This window comes from Cryptomeria japonica, chromosome 9 (genome assembly GCF_030272615.1).
Source record: "Cryptomeria japonica chromosome 9, Sugi_1.0, whole genome shotgun sequence".
NCBI lineage: Eukaryota > Viridiplantae > Streptophyta > Pinopsida > Cupressales > Cupressaceae > Cryptomeria > Cryptomeria japonica.
In genome coordinates this window covers 494,392,816-494,410,756 of record NC_081413.1, presented here as the reverse complement: position 1 = coordinate 494,410,756, position 17,941 = coordinate 494,392,816, and the positions used below count along the sequence as shown (strand labels likewise).

General features: G+C 35.7%; 1 protein-coding gene across 6 annotated transcripts in view; it reads left to right on the top strand.

Moving 5' to 3' along the window:
- The window catches only part of LOC131079678 (uncharacterized), a 38,954-nt gene that overhangs the window by 8,219 nt on the left and 12,794 nt on the right, over positions 1 to 17,941 (top strand). For all 6 annotated transcript variants that reach the window (XM_058017693.2, XM_058017690.2, XM_058017692.2 and 3 more), the window contains 7 exons: positions 10,725 to 10,834; positions 11,024 to 11,074; positions 11,913 to 12,084; positions 12,247 to 12,567; positions 13,829 to 14,032; positions 14,204 to 14,704; positions 14,821 to 15,030. In XM_058017693.2, coding sequence (XP_057873676.2) covers positions 10,725 to 10,834; positions 11,024 to 11,074; positions 11,913 to 12,084; positions 12,247 to 12,567; positions 13,829 to 14,032; positions 14,204 to 14,704; positions 14,821 to 15,030 — 1,569 coding nt within the window. The remainder of the gene's footprint in view (positions 1 to 10,724; positions 10,835 to 11,023; positions 11,075 to 11,912; positions 12,085 to 12,246; positions 12,568 to 13,828; positions 14,033 to 14,203; positions 14,705 to 14,820; positions 15,031 to 17,941) is intronic.

The window sequence follows — 17,941 nt, the reverse complement described above, 5'->3', positions numbered from 1 at the left end:
CAAGAGACTCCAAATTTGACACTAAAGATGGCAAAGGGATTCACAACAAGTTTATCATCCAAATTGAAACCTAAAATCAAGTTTCAATCCTAAGAAACATAAGCAAAGTTCACAAGATCGAAACATGAAAAAAAGTATTGGGAAGAAATTTACATTTATACAAAATTTAGAAATGCAACCAATTAAAATTCCTAGCACCATCCTTTTGTTTCAAAACTACCCTACGTCACAAATATGTATCACAAAGATTCTAAGAAAATTTTAAAAGGCTTTTGGTTCCAATTTTATGTTTACTCATTTTTTTTTTGAGAACTAATAATTGACAATAGTTGAATTGAAACTTACATATTTAAATCATCCAAATGAAGGCAAACAATCTTTCCTTATTCAAAAACATTGGAAGGGGCTAGAGAACCATTACAAAAATGAAAACCTCAATATTTTAGTAAGTGGGAATACAAGGGTTTGAAGAACCTTTGATCACAACAATAAGCTAGGCCACTCTAAAGAATCTCTACTTATCCAAACATAATCCTCTTTCACTAGCTTTAGTCAAGCAATCCAACTATTGGAAAATAATTCACAAGTACTCTCTTTCTATCTCTCTCCCAATTTTTCTCACACAGGGCAAGGATTGACATGCCCAATGAAAAAGAAACTCCCTTATCCCTAAAATAAAAATAGCCCTTTTCCCTTTTCACACATTTCAAATACAAGCCTTAATCCAACCAAGCTGATATCTTTAAAAAAATCTCAAATGATCCTTTCAACCCTCTAAAGGAAGTCATCTTTCCTTTACAACAAGTCACTATTTATCCCCAAGCCATATATATTACATGTAAACACACTTTAATATTGCAATAAAAATATAAAAATAACATTTTCTAACATATTAATTTTTCCCTTTCAATTCCAACCTTTCCTCCACCTAGCCCTCCACCTCATATTATTTTGCTAAGCTATATAATCATTCAAATCCACCTCATATTATTTCGCTAAGCTATATAATCATTCAAACTCAAACTAAACAATGTGCACATGCAAATTAATAAAAGTTGCAAGGAATGAAGGCACACTAGTGTTACACAAATAGGGATCTATTGAGTTATCGGTCGTGGTACTAGTTTGGGTTTTGGGATTTGATTTGTAGGCTTAGTCAAATTTTTTTTTGGTGTTGGGTTCATTCATTCAAAAACTCGTATAAAAGAAATATATATATATATATATTTGTAGCAGTAATTAAGTTCAAAATGCTACACATGGTATCATATTTTGAATAATAAACAAAACCATGAGAAAAATAAAAAATATTATAATGTCAATTAGTCAAACTCAAATGTTATGATATATTAAAATAAAATAATAATGTCAGCTATCAACAATCAGACATCATTGAGCTAAATCATTTTCATCATAGTGCGTTGATTTGTTTTTCGTTCTTCTTGTTGAACTAGCTGGAAAACTCCATTAAGGACACTCTGGAAGTGGCAAAAAACTCTCATAAAAATCCCATCCCACTCAATTAGGGGCTCATTTTCCGATTCTACCATTTCCACTTAGCCCTTTGTCCACCCAAACCTCTAATTATGATAGAGGCTCCTCTACATTTTGATTCCTTGCCCACGATTACCATTGTAGACTCCTCGAGTGGTCAAAGGAGCAAAAAGAAGTGCGTAAGCATTCCAGGTGCTAGCAACACTTCCCCTTTGAAAAGCAACTTAACCCCCTAAGGCCCTATCCTGGCTCACCACCCCCACAACCTCCAACTTGGCTTCTCCTCTTGGGGTTAAGACCACTCCTAATACTCCCCTCTTTTGACATGGCATGGTTGTGGAAGGGCTTTGTGACTTGAAACAATATACTACCCTTTCAGGTTTGGGTAAAAGAGGGAAACTCAAGCATTATACGCCCTCAACCAAGAAACTCAAGAAAACTTGGCCCATTCCCTTATCGAGGAGGTTGATAGTGATGATGACGCGGGCTAGGATTGCAAGGATGATGAGAACAAGGGTGTGGGTACCTTTAACCCTTGAAGGTCTAATATGCTCGCAAGTCGATCTATTGAAAAAGCAAAAGATAAGGTGGAGGTGGATCATATTGAGGAAAATTCTGTGACAGAGGAGGAATTTGAGGAGGAGAACAACTCGAAGAAGATGACCAGTGGTCACTTGGGTAGTTCTTAGGCGGCACCGTTGGACTTGATTGAGGACGCCCACCTATTTAAAGATGCCCCTTGGCTGAAGTGACCCACCTGGCAGGGGAGACTCATACCTGCACTAGATGCAATCCCACTCTTGCAGAACTTGCAACCCTGAAGGTGAAGGTCCTTGACCTTGAGACGAAGAAGGTGCACCTCTCCAAGTTTTGCTTAAAGGTGATGCACAATTTTCCCTTTACGCTTTGCTTGCTGCATTAGAAGTAGAAGATGCTTGGGAGGGATGGTGACGATAAAGGAAAGTGTAAGGACTTTTTTGAATTTTTCACCGAGGATTGGGGTGGCCTATTTGATTAGCCACTTGTTTACTCTTTTTGGTGTTTGTATCGTTTAAATTTCATAAACTTTAAAGACTTTTAAATTGCTAGTTTTATTACTTTGGATTGTTTTTGATATTATGGACTGGACTACTGTTAATGTGTTGTTAATGTTCTATTAAAACTTGTTGACGCTGCCTATGGGTTGTTTGTCTTCATGGTCAACTCCCTAATTTTATTGCGTATTAATATCAAAAACATTATATGGGTCTTCAAAATTATCATCACCACCATCAATATTAGATGATGTAGGTACTAGTATATTAGAAGAACCACAGGTAGTGGCACTAGCACTAGCACTAGCATTGGCACTGCATTGGTATCAATGTTGGAGTTGATAGTTAATCCCACGACTCCTAGAAATCACTTGCAACCAAAACTCCTATCATATTTGAAGAGAAAAAGCCATGATTGATGCTATGCAACATTGAGAGAGAGATATTGATCCAAGAAAGCATGATTGATATGCTTGTATTGAATAAAACTTGGATATATTAGATTGATTACAATAAATGCTTATAAAAGCATAAAGATAAAATCCTAGGAGAGGATTAAATTAGAGCATTAGTGTCTTAATCATATGACTTGAGACAACTTGATCTATAGATAGCTCAATATAAGAATAAAAAAGCACTCCTAAGTTTAGTTAAGTGTTATAAAGTAATAAAAGACCTAATTAGATAATTAATTATGTGATTATCCTAATAACTCCAACGTTGCCCCTTAAGATGAACTTGGGAGAAGCTAAAACCCTAATGATGAATGCAAAGACAATTGCATGAATAGATGCTTGGATTACAAGGCTTAATGAGGTACCTATGTACAAACAAATGTAGTCTCTCATAACTGGAGAAAAGGAGAAAAGCACATGTGAAAAAGCTCCTCTCCAAAAGGGAGAAAATGAAATAACTGCACTAATGAAAGAAGGATAGGAGGACTTGACGTGAGCCCCAAGGACTTCTACCACACAAGTACAATAGATGCCCCCCAAATAGGAGAGAGAAAATGAGGATAGTAATCCCCTCCATATGAAGTAGCTCCTATGCCAATGATGAATGCCTGAAGACAAATCAAAATCCATTGCTCGCAAATAACATTTCTCCCCTTAGGAAGGAATAAGTACACTGGTGATATGAGAAGCCATTCCTATAAAGTGGAAGAATCAAGAATCCAAATCTAAGTGATGTGTGCCCCTAAAAATTGCTCAAATGTTTTATGTCGGACAGAGATGAGATCAATCCTAAAACAAAAGAAGATTGATGTAGAACAAGCTCCATGGGCGATCAAGAGATGTTGACAACATTGATGTGGCTATCAATAAAGAGGAGATGAATGTCCTCAAGATAACCCTCCAAATTTGCAATCTGAGACTCTACAAGGAAGGATGATATGTTTGCAAGATATGAACCCCAAGTAGCCATGCTTGGAAGATAAATATCTTGCTATATAGAATCAATAGGGGCCATGATTGTGGTGATGTCAAGTTGACTGGGAAGAACAGGTGATGATGATACCGTTTCAATGTGAGGAGTAGGAACTAGGAGATGAGTCTCTTATTCATCGGAATATGCAAAAACTTGTGACACACTCAAGCTCCTCTAAAGTATCATCATCATCGTAACGTATGCAATTTGTATGTGCAAGGGGAAGTATCATCATCATCATAAAGTATGCAATTTGTATGTGCAAGGGGATGAGATAATTTGTTGCAGGATCCTCTGAGAATGGAGAGATATGACGGTCTCCATGCATTTCCCAAAGTCTAGTTCCGAGTGAGTGGGTTCAATCAATGTTTGATATGGCATACATAGTGTCAAGATACACTCTAGAACAAATCAATCCTACAATATGGTCAATGATAATACCCCAAGTTGGTCTACCCCTTGGTGTGGTTGGTTCAAGTACGAGTCCATACAAATAAGGCAAAAGATCTAGTCACGTGAGATGTGTCAGGATGCCATTTTGACAAGATTCATAATTATCCTCTTCTAGGATGATAGTAGTAGAATGAATAGAAAAACCCATGATAACTTCTCAAAATGAAATAATCAGACCCTAATAACCTTAGTGCATGCAAAGTAGATCAAATGAAGTCATCTCATGCAAACAAGTCATTTTTAGGTGCTAAAACATTAAAGTAGTTGACCAATATGTGAAAACACAAAAAAATGAATAAAATATACCTAGAGCATCACATTAGATTAATTAGACCCCAATAACCTCAATGCATGTAATGCAGATCAAATGAAGTGTAAATAGATCATTTCCAGGTGCCAAAACATCCAAATGATTGACCAATATGTTGAAAACACAAAAATGAATAAAATGTATCTGGGGTAGATTCTAGAAAAAGTGTGTATGGATCTAAAGAGCTTTGAATCCCTCTTGCAAAGATCAAAGATATTGGCAAAAAGTTGTGAGTTTGAAAGAAGGAAATGAAGATCTGACATCGACTACGAATAACAAAAACTAGTAATAAAATTCAAGAATGAGACATGCACCATTGAAAAGTGCTCATAACCAACTTTTTGATGATATCTTGTATGCTCGATTTCGACTTCGTATGCCCAAGTATGGCTAAAAGAAAAAATAGATCCCCTATGGCAAGTTAGGGCTAGGAGGGGGGCAAGAAGGGGGTCGTATCGTTGATGTCACGTTGATGTCAACATGAATTTTCTTTGAATATTGTCGCATGTTCGAAAAAAACCCCCCTTGAAAAATTTAATGATTGCTAGAAAAGTGAGATATATTGGAATATTATGTTGAGATTCTCTGATCGTCACAAAGATTTGGGTGTCATTGGATTAAATGGAGGGGTTGTCGACTTTGTTGATAGGCATCGAAAGAGTTTTGCATTGGCAAGATTAACTGGCTAGTTGAAGAAGTGGGAGTGGGGTGTTGCGAGTGTCAAGGAAGAGGTGTTGGTTGAAGGAATCAGTGCCATCGTGAATGGGGAAAGTTCCTACCATATGGTTGTCTAAGTTGTCATTATACAATGGGATTGCCTGTTGCAAAAAGTGTTACTTTTTGTAGGTTGAAAGGACATTGAGCGCAAGGTGAAGTTGTCGAGGGATGTATAGTCACAATGGTGGAGAAAATAAATGCCTGATTTGATTTATTTACAGAGGCTTGCTCATTGTACACAAAACAATTGTATGCCGCTTTGTTTATTTTTGCCCCTTTTGTGCCCTTTTTTTAATAGTTTGAATTCTAGTAATTTTTTTAAAAAATAAAATAATTTTTTTGGGAAACCTTACTAAGCAGTTGTGTTGGAAGGTTAATTGTAGTAGGGATACGAATCTGTACGACAATCGTAAGGATCATAGTGAATTTGCCTTGGATCTCGTTCCCCTAATTTTTTCCCCTTTTTTCATTTTTTTTTCAATTTGGGTGTTTGAACAAGTGATCCCTAGATTTTTGGTCATTTTGAATCTAATAGTGATACACATTTTGCACTAGGATGAGTCAAAATTTTCTCCAGGGTCGGATCTCTTAGAAAATGGACAAGAATTCATAGATTTGGACCTTTAATACCATGTTGGAGCTGATAGTTAACTCCACAGCTCCCAAAAATCACCTCCAACCAAAATGCCTATCATGTTTGAAGAGAAAAAGCCATGATTGATGCTATGCAACCTTGAGAGAGATTGATCCAAGAAAGCATGATAGATATGCTTATCTTGATTGATTGAATAAAATTTGGATACATTGGAGTAATCACAATGATTGTAATGATAGCTTATAAAGCATAAAAATAAAACCATAAATGAAAACCCTAGGAGGATTAAATTAGAGCATGACATGTGTCTTAATCATATAACTTGAGACAAATTGACCTATAAATAGTGTCAGACATAGATTTGGAGCTTTAATATCATGTTGGAGTTCATGGTTAACTCCATAGCTCCCAGAAATCACCTACAACCAAAATGCCTATCACATCTAAAGAGAAAAAGCCATGATTGATGCTAAGCAACCTTGAGAAAGAGGTCGATCCAAGAAAGCATCCATCATGGCTTTTTCTTGGATCAATCTCTTTCTCAAGGTTGCTTAGCATCAATCATGGCTTTTTCTCTTCAGATGTACCTGACTCATGAGGGATGGCACAAACTCCGATGTACCTATCCCTAACTTCTATTGGTCCACATTCATGGAATGTAATTTTCTCATTGGCTAAGGAGAGTTTGTTGTAACAAACCCTAATTAGGGTTTTCATTGTAAAATCTTGGCCATTGATCTCAAATTAATTTGAGCTGTTGAAATGTAAAGAGCTCTCTATATAAAGCTTTGGCTCTTCATTTGTAAGGGATAATAGTTGGATAATAGTCGATAGTTAATAGTTAATAGTCAATAGATAGTCTAAGGAGAATAGAATAGAAGTTAGAGTAAAGTAGGAGAAGGCAGAAATTGTTGCCTAAGTTGTAAATGAACTCCATTTTCATTGAAGTTATGGTGAAGTGTGTTGTTCTTTACAATGTGCATGGTTTCTTGTTGGATCCTCATGTTAGATGATAAATAAATTAGATTGAGTGAAAGAAGTTGTTGAATGTATTCATGTGGAAGCCGCTTAGTCCATACCACTAGCCTCTTACTGATTGTGAGCGTGCCTTGTGTGGTCAACTGGAATAACATGAGCTTAACCTCGAATCATCCTACACTCATTGTTTATACATTAACTTGAATGGTGATCAATGTTTGGCGGTAATGGTTCGAACATCTTTGAAACGTCCTTAGAAGATTGCATTGAGCTTGTGTCAAATTGTTCAAGTTGATGGTGAGACCTCGCTTGGTAGGGTTCTATATAGTCATTCACCCATCTTCTTACATTCTAGGTCCTAGCGTAGATTTCTCAAACCCTATTTCTTTTGCTCTTTTTTTATCTTCCAGTCGAGTAGATAGGACTTAAGTTCCAGCAAATCAAGCATTCAGGCATTCGAATGTAAGTCCCCTTGTGATTCCAGCATAATCACATCACACCAACTGAGCTTATCCAACACGTGGAGACCCTACATACCAGAACCTTGGAGTTATTTCGATTGATCCTTAGGCAAATCTTCAACATTTGAATAACTTTGTTCAAGAGAGGATAAGATACCTTGGTATTTTATTCTGTGTTCGCATGTGCATGAAAAACACATCAACAGGACCTAATTGGACAATAATTAAGTGTTTATCCTAATTACTCCAACAATTAGCACTAACATTAGTAGTTGCGTTGGCACTCTCAGACTCATTAGTTGGTTCATCTTGAACATCAAGTGTAGCACAAAGTTGCATGGAGACGGTTACAGAAACAAATATGGATACAAAATTGCATATGGATACAACCATTTTGAAGGCCCCTAATATGGATACGATTGGATATGATTGGATACGACATTCATAAAAACACATACACATATATTTAACACAATTTTCTAAGTAATTATAAGTTGATTTAACAATTTACAATATATAAACCAATACCTAAAATTAATACTAATAGTAACGTCATTTAAATTTAATTTAAGATAAAGTAAAATTTAAATATTAATTGAAAATTTTAAATATAAAGAACTAGATAAACAATAATTTAAACTTTGAAAATAAAATTTCACAAATAAAATAAAATTTGCATGAATGAAGTTTAAAAAATTTAGTTTAGGAAGGTACATGTCAAACTTTTTAAAAATGAAATCATATCGTATCCGACATAGCTAGAAAATTAGTGTTTTTTGGGCACGAGTTTATACAATTCCAAGACGTATTCAAGCCAACAAGTAGAAGAAAGAGTGGAGTTGGAAGGAAAAACATGCTCAAGAAGGGAAAACACATAGCAGATGGAAACATGGAAGACATAAGTACAGACTTAATATGTAAAGACTTAGATTGGCTGGAAATGGGACATGACAAGTTAATCCATAAACTCAAGTTAGTTATGTTGCATTCTAGTACATCAACTTATGGATATAAAACAAGATGCTTTGAACTTCCTCTATGTGCAATCAACCATCTCTAGCGGCTATCCAAAATGGACACTGAAGGACTAAGACAACATCTCAAATGTGGAAAGTAGAAACTTGCATCACATACAAATAAACAATATGCAATACAAGAATGAAACTGAGGAGAAACCTCCAAATGGCTAGAAAACTCTCAGAAGAGTGAGCAATGCTTCTCATGTCAATAATTTATATCATAGCATGTGTATACATTGCCTAATGCACTTTACATTAGCTCTTCTTCACATTATTGAGCTCCATCACATTACTATTCTGAAGATGAACATGTCCAGCATCTTTACTCGCTGTAGTGGAAGAACAAAGGATAAAACCTCTATGCACAAGTTTTGCTGCCCACTTATAGTAGTTGAGAAATATGTTTGAGCTGTCCCAAGTGGCTTTTCTTGCAACTTCTTTTGAATAGGATGATGAAAGGTGTTGTTTGTCACACTTGCAGCAACACACTTATCCTTCCTCCAACATCCTCTCTATCAGCTAGACTTAACTATCTTGTCAGCTACAAAGCTTTGGCTACGTGTCAACCAACCAGCTCTGTATAGTTCTATTGCCAATCTGTTGTATTGCTTCAATTTACATTCAATCTCTACCATTGCTTGTAACACTGGTCCCAAACTCTGACTAGGCTTTTCTATGGCCTCAACAATTAGCCAGCCAGGTTAAGAAACAGTCAGCTAAGGACTTTTTAGCAGCTCTTTTATCCCACATGAATTGATGCTCACATTGCTAGGATGCTCACAAACCCTGCTAAGCTATGGCTCTAGCAGACATATTTTGTCCTCCAGCCATGAGTGACCATGTCAAATACAGCTTGCTTCGCATGAATCCAATAGTTTGCCAATCACGCAGCTAGCTTTGTGCAACAACCAACCGTTTGCTTACAGTATGGGATCCCATGCCTTGTAAAAGTTAGTTTCTTCTTCCAATCTTCATCTTTTGTTTCTTCACCTTCTGCCACTTTCAGATTTGGTGCCCAAAATGTAACAACTGTTATGTTAGCTGTTGCTGCTAACAGTGCCGTCGTAGCTAGCAATAGGGTAAGGTATGGTGATGTGCAAGAGTGAAACAGCCTGCAGCAAGATGAATTGCACCTCCTTGAGAAGAGGAATGGACACACATGGCAATAGGTAAGGATGGCCCTTGTAGATTACCAAATGCCCTCCAAAATAGTTGTCACTAACAATTGTCCAAACAGTCACTGAAATTGCCCACAGGAAGAAGGTACCTGCTGCTCTATCATCCATCATTTGGCAAGATGCAAAAATAGCACGGGAAGTGAACTGTCATCTTTAAATGCTGCCTAAATCTCTTTGCCATTGCCAACTACACACCCCATGCAGCATTCCATCTTTTCTGGAAAATGTGAACACACTCAATAACTTGCAGCCTCAATCTGTCATCAAACATAAGCTCAGTCAGATAAAGCACTGTTAAATTATGATTATAATTTAATAAAAACTAAATTAGCAAGTTAATAGCCATTTCAAGTGGCTGAAAATTCCATCACATTGAGTAAATTGAAATATCGGAAAAGGTGTCTTATTTGATATTTGGGTATACAAAGTAGTAACGAATTCCTTATGCTAAAATAAGTCAAAATGCCACAATTTAGGCACAACAAATTCAAATTTGCATGAAATAGTACCTTTCCAAATGAAATACTCATCTATCCTCTTGTGACCTATATAAACACAATACATCATAACTTCTGTAACATGATTTTAGGATCCATGCTTTGGATCATGTTTCATTACTCATCTTCAAGATGAAAAAGTAATATGTATTAACTATTAAAAATAGAAAAATGATTAGTTATTTTTCCAAACCAGGTCCACACCCTCTATTGTGTTTTACAATTTCAGCCACTTCCCTAAGGCTCCTTCATGTAGTGAGCTGCGTATCTTCTGTTGTGTCAAACAAGATGCTAGAGTGTTCTTCCGTGCCTGAGCATTCACATTTTTATTCTTCTGTTCTGATTGTTTAATGCAGTAGTTAAATGTAGTGCTCGATTCAGCTAAATTAAGAGGATATTTGCATTAGTTAAATGTATCTTCTGTCTTGTCAAACAAGATGCTAGAGTGTTCTTTAGTGCCAAAGCATTCACATTTTTATTATTCTGTTCTGATTGTTTAATGCATTAGTTACATGTAGTGCTCAATTCAGCTAAATTAAGACGATATTTGCATTATGCAGTTGTATTCTCTTGAAGATGGACCTGTTCGTGCTGTTTGGGAGAAGATAGGAACTACCACCAATATACTGCAAAGTAATCTACATCAACCATTCATGGTCGATTGGTTAAAGTGAGTTAAATATTCTTAGGAACTCTCAGTGCTTTTATTTGTGTCTGATATTTTGACTGAATTGGCAATAAATTGGATTTGGTTGATAAATTTTATGCATACAGTATTGAGTATAGTATTACATGTGCAGTAGCAGTTTGAGAAAATTTATTTGGTAATATGCCAATTATTCTTGACATTATATTGCAGTTATGATGGTGTGGTGGTCAACTCTCTTGAAGCAAAATGTGTCATTTCTAGGTGAGATATTTTTCCCTTGTACTTTCCTGATTTGAGAAAAGCCTTTTTCTTTTTTGATAGCTTTCATTGAAGTTTTTCTTATTCTATCTATTGTTACTTGGTAGGCCCTTGAAACAAGGAAGTACAGGTCCTAACTTTTACCGAAAGATTACATATATGTGGATGTGATGCTAGGTCAAAACCTTTTAATTATTCAATATAGAATACAAGCTTTCCTATGCTGTTTGTCATAATGTAGATGGTTATTGCACAAAACATCCAGAATTGATATTGTGGTTCAAAATCCAATCATATTTTAAATCGTGATTAGCAAAGGGTACCTACTGTTTAAGTTGAGAGTCCGTTAAGGAAGCCAAGAATTGATTCATACAGCACCTTTTACACTGCCATATATGATGATGATTTTTGTATGGCCAACGCAAGGAAACAAGGTAGGTGTCTGATGTATGCTCCATTATTAGGGTTGAAGTCAATGGTTATAAGTTATTAAAAATAGTAGTTCATTAATAATTTGTTTTAGTCTATGTAATCTGCTTTTTATTTAGATGGAGACTGCTTCCAATATATTTTTAGATCATAAGTACCGCATGGCATTATCAAGGTACAAACTGGGTCCTATATTTTTGTCTTTCCTGAAGTAGATATATAACTTGATGATCTAATGAGGGCCGTTTTATAGTAGATATTAGCTTTGTAAACCTTACTTATACGTTATCTTTGTTGAATTTTAGTAACCGTAATATCTACTTTTATGTATTAGAAAGTTCTTCTGATGGTGCTGTTGAATGTAAATGATTTTTGTAGGAAAGAATCACAATAGATTCACTTGTTTTTACAGCCTCATGCAGGATCCTTTTAAAATGGTACCTGTGGTATGGATTATTAATGAGAATTCCTTAGGAATGCGCCTAAGGCGTTATACTTCAAGTGAACATAAAAAACACATCAGTGACTGGAAGTCTGCATTTGGTCGAGCTGATGTGGTTGTCTTTCCAGACTATTCTATGCCGGTAATCTTCAATGTTCAACTTTGTGCAGTGTGTTTACAATAATGCAAGTTTAAATACATAGATTTTGATGATATTTTACCTTGGTGAATCTTTTTTATTGCTTTCAAATGGGGCCATTGAGATGAAATATCCCGCTTAATTTATAAATGTTTGGACTGGCAGATGATGTATTCCATACTTGACTGTGGGAACTTCTTTGTTATTCCTGGTTCGCCAAAGGAAACATGGGAGGCAGAACATTTTATGGCTGTACATACAAGACATGAAATGCAACCCAAATTAGGCTTCACATCAGACAACTTTGTAATTGTAGTTGTTGGAAGTCCGTTTTCTTACCCAGGTGTATGGAAGGAGCATGCACTGGTAATGCAGGCAATTGTGCCCATAATTGCAGAATTTAATGTGGACAAAGTTATGAACGGTTCATTAAGGGTTGCCTTTGTTAATAACAATTTAAACAGCACCTATGGCGTGGCTTTGCAGGTGAGGGGTGTATATATATGTAGTAGTTTCTTACAGCAGGTATTTCATTTGAGTGTTTATTGATTTGAATCCATCAGATTAATATTTAAAGGTCTATAAATGTCCTTTTAAGCATCAATAAATTCCGAAGCCAGAAATCATTACAATGGAGTAGGCTCAATGCTATTGCAAGAACTACTAATTATGTGTTTTGATCCTCGTTGCTTGAAAAATGATAAATGCAATTGATAATTACATGGTTGTCCTCATCACTTTAAGATGACTAAATATCATCTAAGAGGGGTTTGGTCTCAACTAGAAGTGGAAGAGTCTCAAATTGTTGAGTTATTGAAATTCAATTTCTTTGCCATCATGATTGAGTATGCATGATATCTTCCAAATTAGTATGCTGTAACAATGCTATTTTCCAGAATGTAGCTAAAATTTATAGTAATGAACGTCAGGTTATTCTGTGAATCCTGTCTTATTCCCAAGGTAGCTGAAACAAGATGTCTTTCATCCAGGTTCAGTTGTATTTTTCTAACTTGCAGATGCATTTCATTATTACTGGCTATGGAATTCCATAGTCATAAATTAGGAACTTAATATTTGGTCAACCTAATAATATGCCAGGTATGTTTCTGCAAAGATACTGATGAAATTGATTTAGGAGATTGAGAATTGCTTAGAACAAGAGAATAAGAGTAGCTACCTATTAAATGTTGTGATGGTAGAAGTCTAGGTTTTATAGTTCTGACACATCAACTTCATGTGTATTGGTGCTTATCTTGAATTTGGCATTTCACTACTCATTGGAATCTTCAAGGTAATGCATGGATTCTCAAGCCGCTGAGAATTACTTATTTGATTGAACTTAGAATCAATTCAGAGTGCTAGTGTTTTAAGAATACCTGGTCTTGTTGATTCACATTTTTTCGAAACCTATACAATGCAAGCACTTAATTTTGTGCCTACGCAAGAAACAGAACATAAAAATGTAGCACTATAAGGGTATGAAAGAACGAGGTCTGTGTCTTACTGTTCAAGCATGCACATGGTTTAATCCAAAATACGATGTATATGTGTCAGTATCTTGCTTTGATAATAGGTCTTTCAGGAACTTGGATTAAAAATGAATAACTGGCTTAAAGGTGTGTTAGTAGTTTCCATGTTGTAAAAAAGTTAAAATAATATTAGTCTTTGTTGGTAGTCTCTTTCAGGCTCTTCCTTTGCAAAGCTAATGGTAAGTTTTGAGGTGATGTTTTCCTTATGGTGATTGTAGGCAATTGCACTTCAGTTGGGATTTCCAGCTGGGGTTGTGCGATATATTTGTAGTGATGACGATGTCAACAGCATAATGAGTATAGCAGATTTGGTGGTTTATGGATCCATTCATGAAGAACAGGCATTTCCATCTGTTTTGCTGCGGGCAATGTCCTTCAAAAAGCCAATAATTGCTCCCAACCTCACTGTTATTCAAAAATATGTAAGTTCAAAGGGTCTAAGTTTAACCAAAATATAATGTAAATTCAAATTGAAAGTATTAATGGCATGATTGGCATCCATTTCTTTAAGATAGCATTTGTGTTGTGGTTATATGATTTCATTTCTATTTCTGCTGAAACATACAGTCCTTTCAATCATTCAATATGTACAGGTTGAAGATAGAAAACATGGGTTTCTCTTCCCACTTGGAAATGTTCGCATGATGACAGAAGTATTGACTATGGCAATATCAAGTGGAAAGTTATCTGTTTTAGCCCACAAGATTGCATTTGAGGGTAGCTTACATGCTAAGAATCTAATGGCTTCCAATTCTATTGAAGGCTATTCTGCGATACTTGAGAATATTCTACAGCTCCCATCTGAAACAGCAGTTCCACTCCCTGCTTCTGAAATTCCAGGTACAATAAGAGGAAAGTGGCAGTGGCAGTTAATGGAGGAAACATTAGAATCAGATGACAAATATTTGAAGCAAGATTTGAAAAAAACTAGTATAGTTTTCCAGGTTGAGGAGCTGCGGACAGAGAGTCCTCCCCAAGAAGATTTTTCTTTAAATGGTAGCATTATACAAGAAGAAACTTTCAGTTTGTCAGACTGGAAGGAAGAAAAGGAAAAAGAAATGGCAGAAGACAGAGAGAGGAGGGAGGAAGAAGAGGTATGTTGAGGAAGAAATATATTAATTTTCAAGGTGCTCTTTTAATCTACATGGTATTTTGTTCCATTCTCTATATTTTAATGGGTACTACATAAATTTGTGTTCATATTTTACAGTTGGAAGAAAGAAGAGACCGGATGAAGAGAACTTGGGAGGAAGTTTATCGCAGTGCCAAAAGGGCTGAAAGATCAAAAAGTGAGCTGCATGAAAGAGATGACGGTGAGCTGGAAAGAACTGGGCAACCATTATGCATATATGAACCTTATCATGGACAAGGTGCTTGGCCTTTTCTACATCATCGTGCACTTTACAGAGGAATAGGTTTGGTGAGTTTGTAACTTGTGTGCATTCATCAGCTTTTGAAAAATTTGAGTGTAACTTGTGAAAAATGGGAGATCATCATTTTTCGGACAAAAAAGAACCATTCTTAACCTTTGAATCAAATAAAATCCTATTTGAGAATTAAGAATAAATGCAAACAAAAACATCAAAATTTTTAATTACAGTTATTTCCCTCAAGAATCAGTTTATCTAGTGAGATATTTGATATGTTTGTATTTAGGATTAACATCCTTCAATCAATTGACAAATCTTTTTAGTTATTTTAATTGTCTGATTCCATTTGAAAAAGATTGTTCTAGCTCTAGTCTGCTTTCTTCACACAAGTGGTCTAATTAAAATATATCTTTTTGTACCTTTTCAATGCATATTCACCATTAGTCATTCATGTGGCAAGCAAGCATTCTAGTCCTTTGATTTATGTAATGAATATTTTATTGCTCGTCTTGCCTTTACTGTCAACTAGTTCAGATGGGGCACATTGACGACATAAGCTTTTGACCAGCCTTTTTCCCTTATGTCATCATCTTTTCAGGTAATTTAATGACCAAAAAATCTGTGTCAACAATTTACTTTGGGCTATATGTGATTAATCATATATATTTCTTTGATGCTATTCATGGCGCACTTTATTTGAGGAATTCGTATCCATAATTTGACTGCTCATTCTATATATTCTTTGTTAAATCCACCACATAATGTTTTTTCATTGTCAATGGGACACTTTTATTTTGTACAAATCATCCTTGTTCCAAGCTTATCATCATCTTAAGAAATTTTTTAAGTTCATATGCTTCCGAGAGTTTAATAAAGTTATTTGTAACAGCTGTTCATATATAATTTAATGTTTGATTTTTTCATAATCGAATCTTTGGATTCAAGAAAATAATAAATTTTAATCCCATTTAACATGAATCTTTTTTCAATAGATATATTTTGTTAACAAATCTTTTGACTGAATATGGCAGCCCTACCCATTTCCGAGTTTTGCCAAGAGCTGCTTGTGATAAAAAGTTATTATTCGTGCTTCATAGAGTTTCATATTTAGCAAAATGCTTGTGGTTTAGGTTGTTAAAGAAGCTGTAGCTCAATGTTGATTTCTAAAGTAGACATTCATTGGGAATCCTTTTGTAGTTGGTCTCCTAGTTTGATTTATGAAAACCCATTTTTGGTATGACTGAGGTGTACAATTTCTACTATCTTTGTCGTAGTCCTTAAGAAATTCTTGTAATTGTTTCTTGATATCACATGGCATTGTTGTGTGGTTTCCAAACTATTGCATAAGAAGACAGGGTAGTCTAACCTAAGATGGAATTACAACTAAAAGGGCAGACAATATCGATAAAATTCCTTTTACCATCAACTTGAAAGCTATTGTTGAAACTTGATCTTATGAACTGGAGGTTTTCTGTATAGGGGATATTTCTAATGTTTTGATTATAGTCATTTCTTTTAGCTCCTAGGGTTCTTTACTACCTTGCCACTGACTGCTTTATTGTAACTGGATGCATTTATGGATCCCATTTACCTCAACTGAGTTGATATTCATCGTGAAGAACATCATCACAATACAATGGTTTGCTGACAAGATTGATAGTGCCTATCATCCTAATCCTTTACACATATAGGATTGTTTCAGCCATTACCAAATTAAATCTGAACTAGTCCCTCAATCTTCTAATTCCTATACATCCCTCATCCAATTTGCACAGATTCTTGTACATCCTAGCTCCTTGTAGGGAGGTGGGGATGATATGGCCTAATAACCTGTGTATCCACCATTTGCAAGTCCCAAATTGCAGTCAGATCCTGGTTCATCTGTAAATAAATCTGAGTTGAAATCTTTCATGCAAGAATATGAACATTGCCCTACTGTAAAATCTGTATTCCCTCCAATAAAGAGAATAGATGTAATCTCAGTATGGTGTCTACCCCTCAAGTCTCTTTCATAGTTTTGTGAAAGGGAGCACAAATGGCGGACCTTTAAAAACAAAGGTCCCGTCTGTAGGTACAAGGGACTTTATCCTGCTCAATCCTGTCCCAAAATATCAAAACTTTGCGACTCTGTCACAAGAAGAGGGAAAATTTCAGAAAACATGTTTTAAAAAGGAAAAACGTGGACATCTTCAACGCTAACAAGAGTCAATTCATCTGATCTTTTCAAGGATACAACAACAGAAAAAATGGACTCTGCAAATGTAACATCCTCATTGGCAAGCATTCCTCTATTCCCCTACACATCAGGTTAGTCAAACCAAAAGCCCCCTTTATTTTAATTCAATTAAAATTATACAGCTACTAATCATGCAACTTCCTCTTGAAAGAAAGCCAAACATCTTCTTATTCAACAATAAAGGGCTCCCATACACAATTCTTTTCAGTTTCTGGGGTCACTATCATCAACAGCTACAGAAATGAGCGAGAGACACGTTGAGCGTAGAAGAGAGACAGAGGTGTACAATAAACAGTGGATCAAAAGCTTTAGAGGTAGCCCCCAAAAGGAGCAACTAACAATGAGGAGTATAATCAATGTTAGGAGAATGTGCACATATATATAACTTAGAGCAGCAGATGGACTTCCTAGATATGTATCCACATTGAAGACTCTCTTTAGAATAGGGACTATGCTTCCCAAACAAATGCATATTTCTTACAGATCTGATCATATCTGATCATAGCTGAACATATAGATCTTTTCTTACTACAAGGAACACAGAAACAAAAGTCCCAATATTCTTCTTGACAGTTGGGGATGCTCGCAATTTGATCAATTCCCAACACATTTAATTGTCATGGGAGATTTCAACACCATCCATCACATCCTGAAGAGAAGGAAGGTGGCACTAAATTCAACTACAAAATTCTTGCAACTTTTCATCAAGCGGAAAACCACTACCA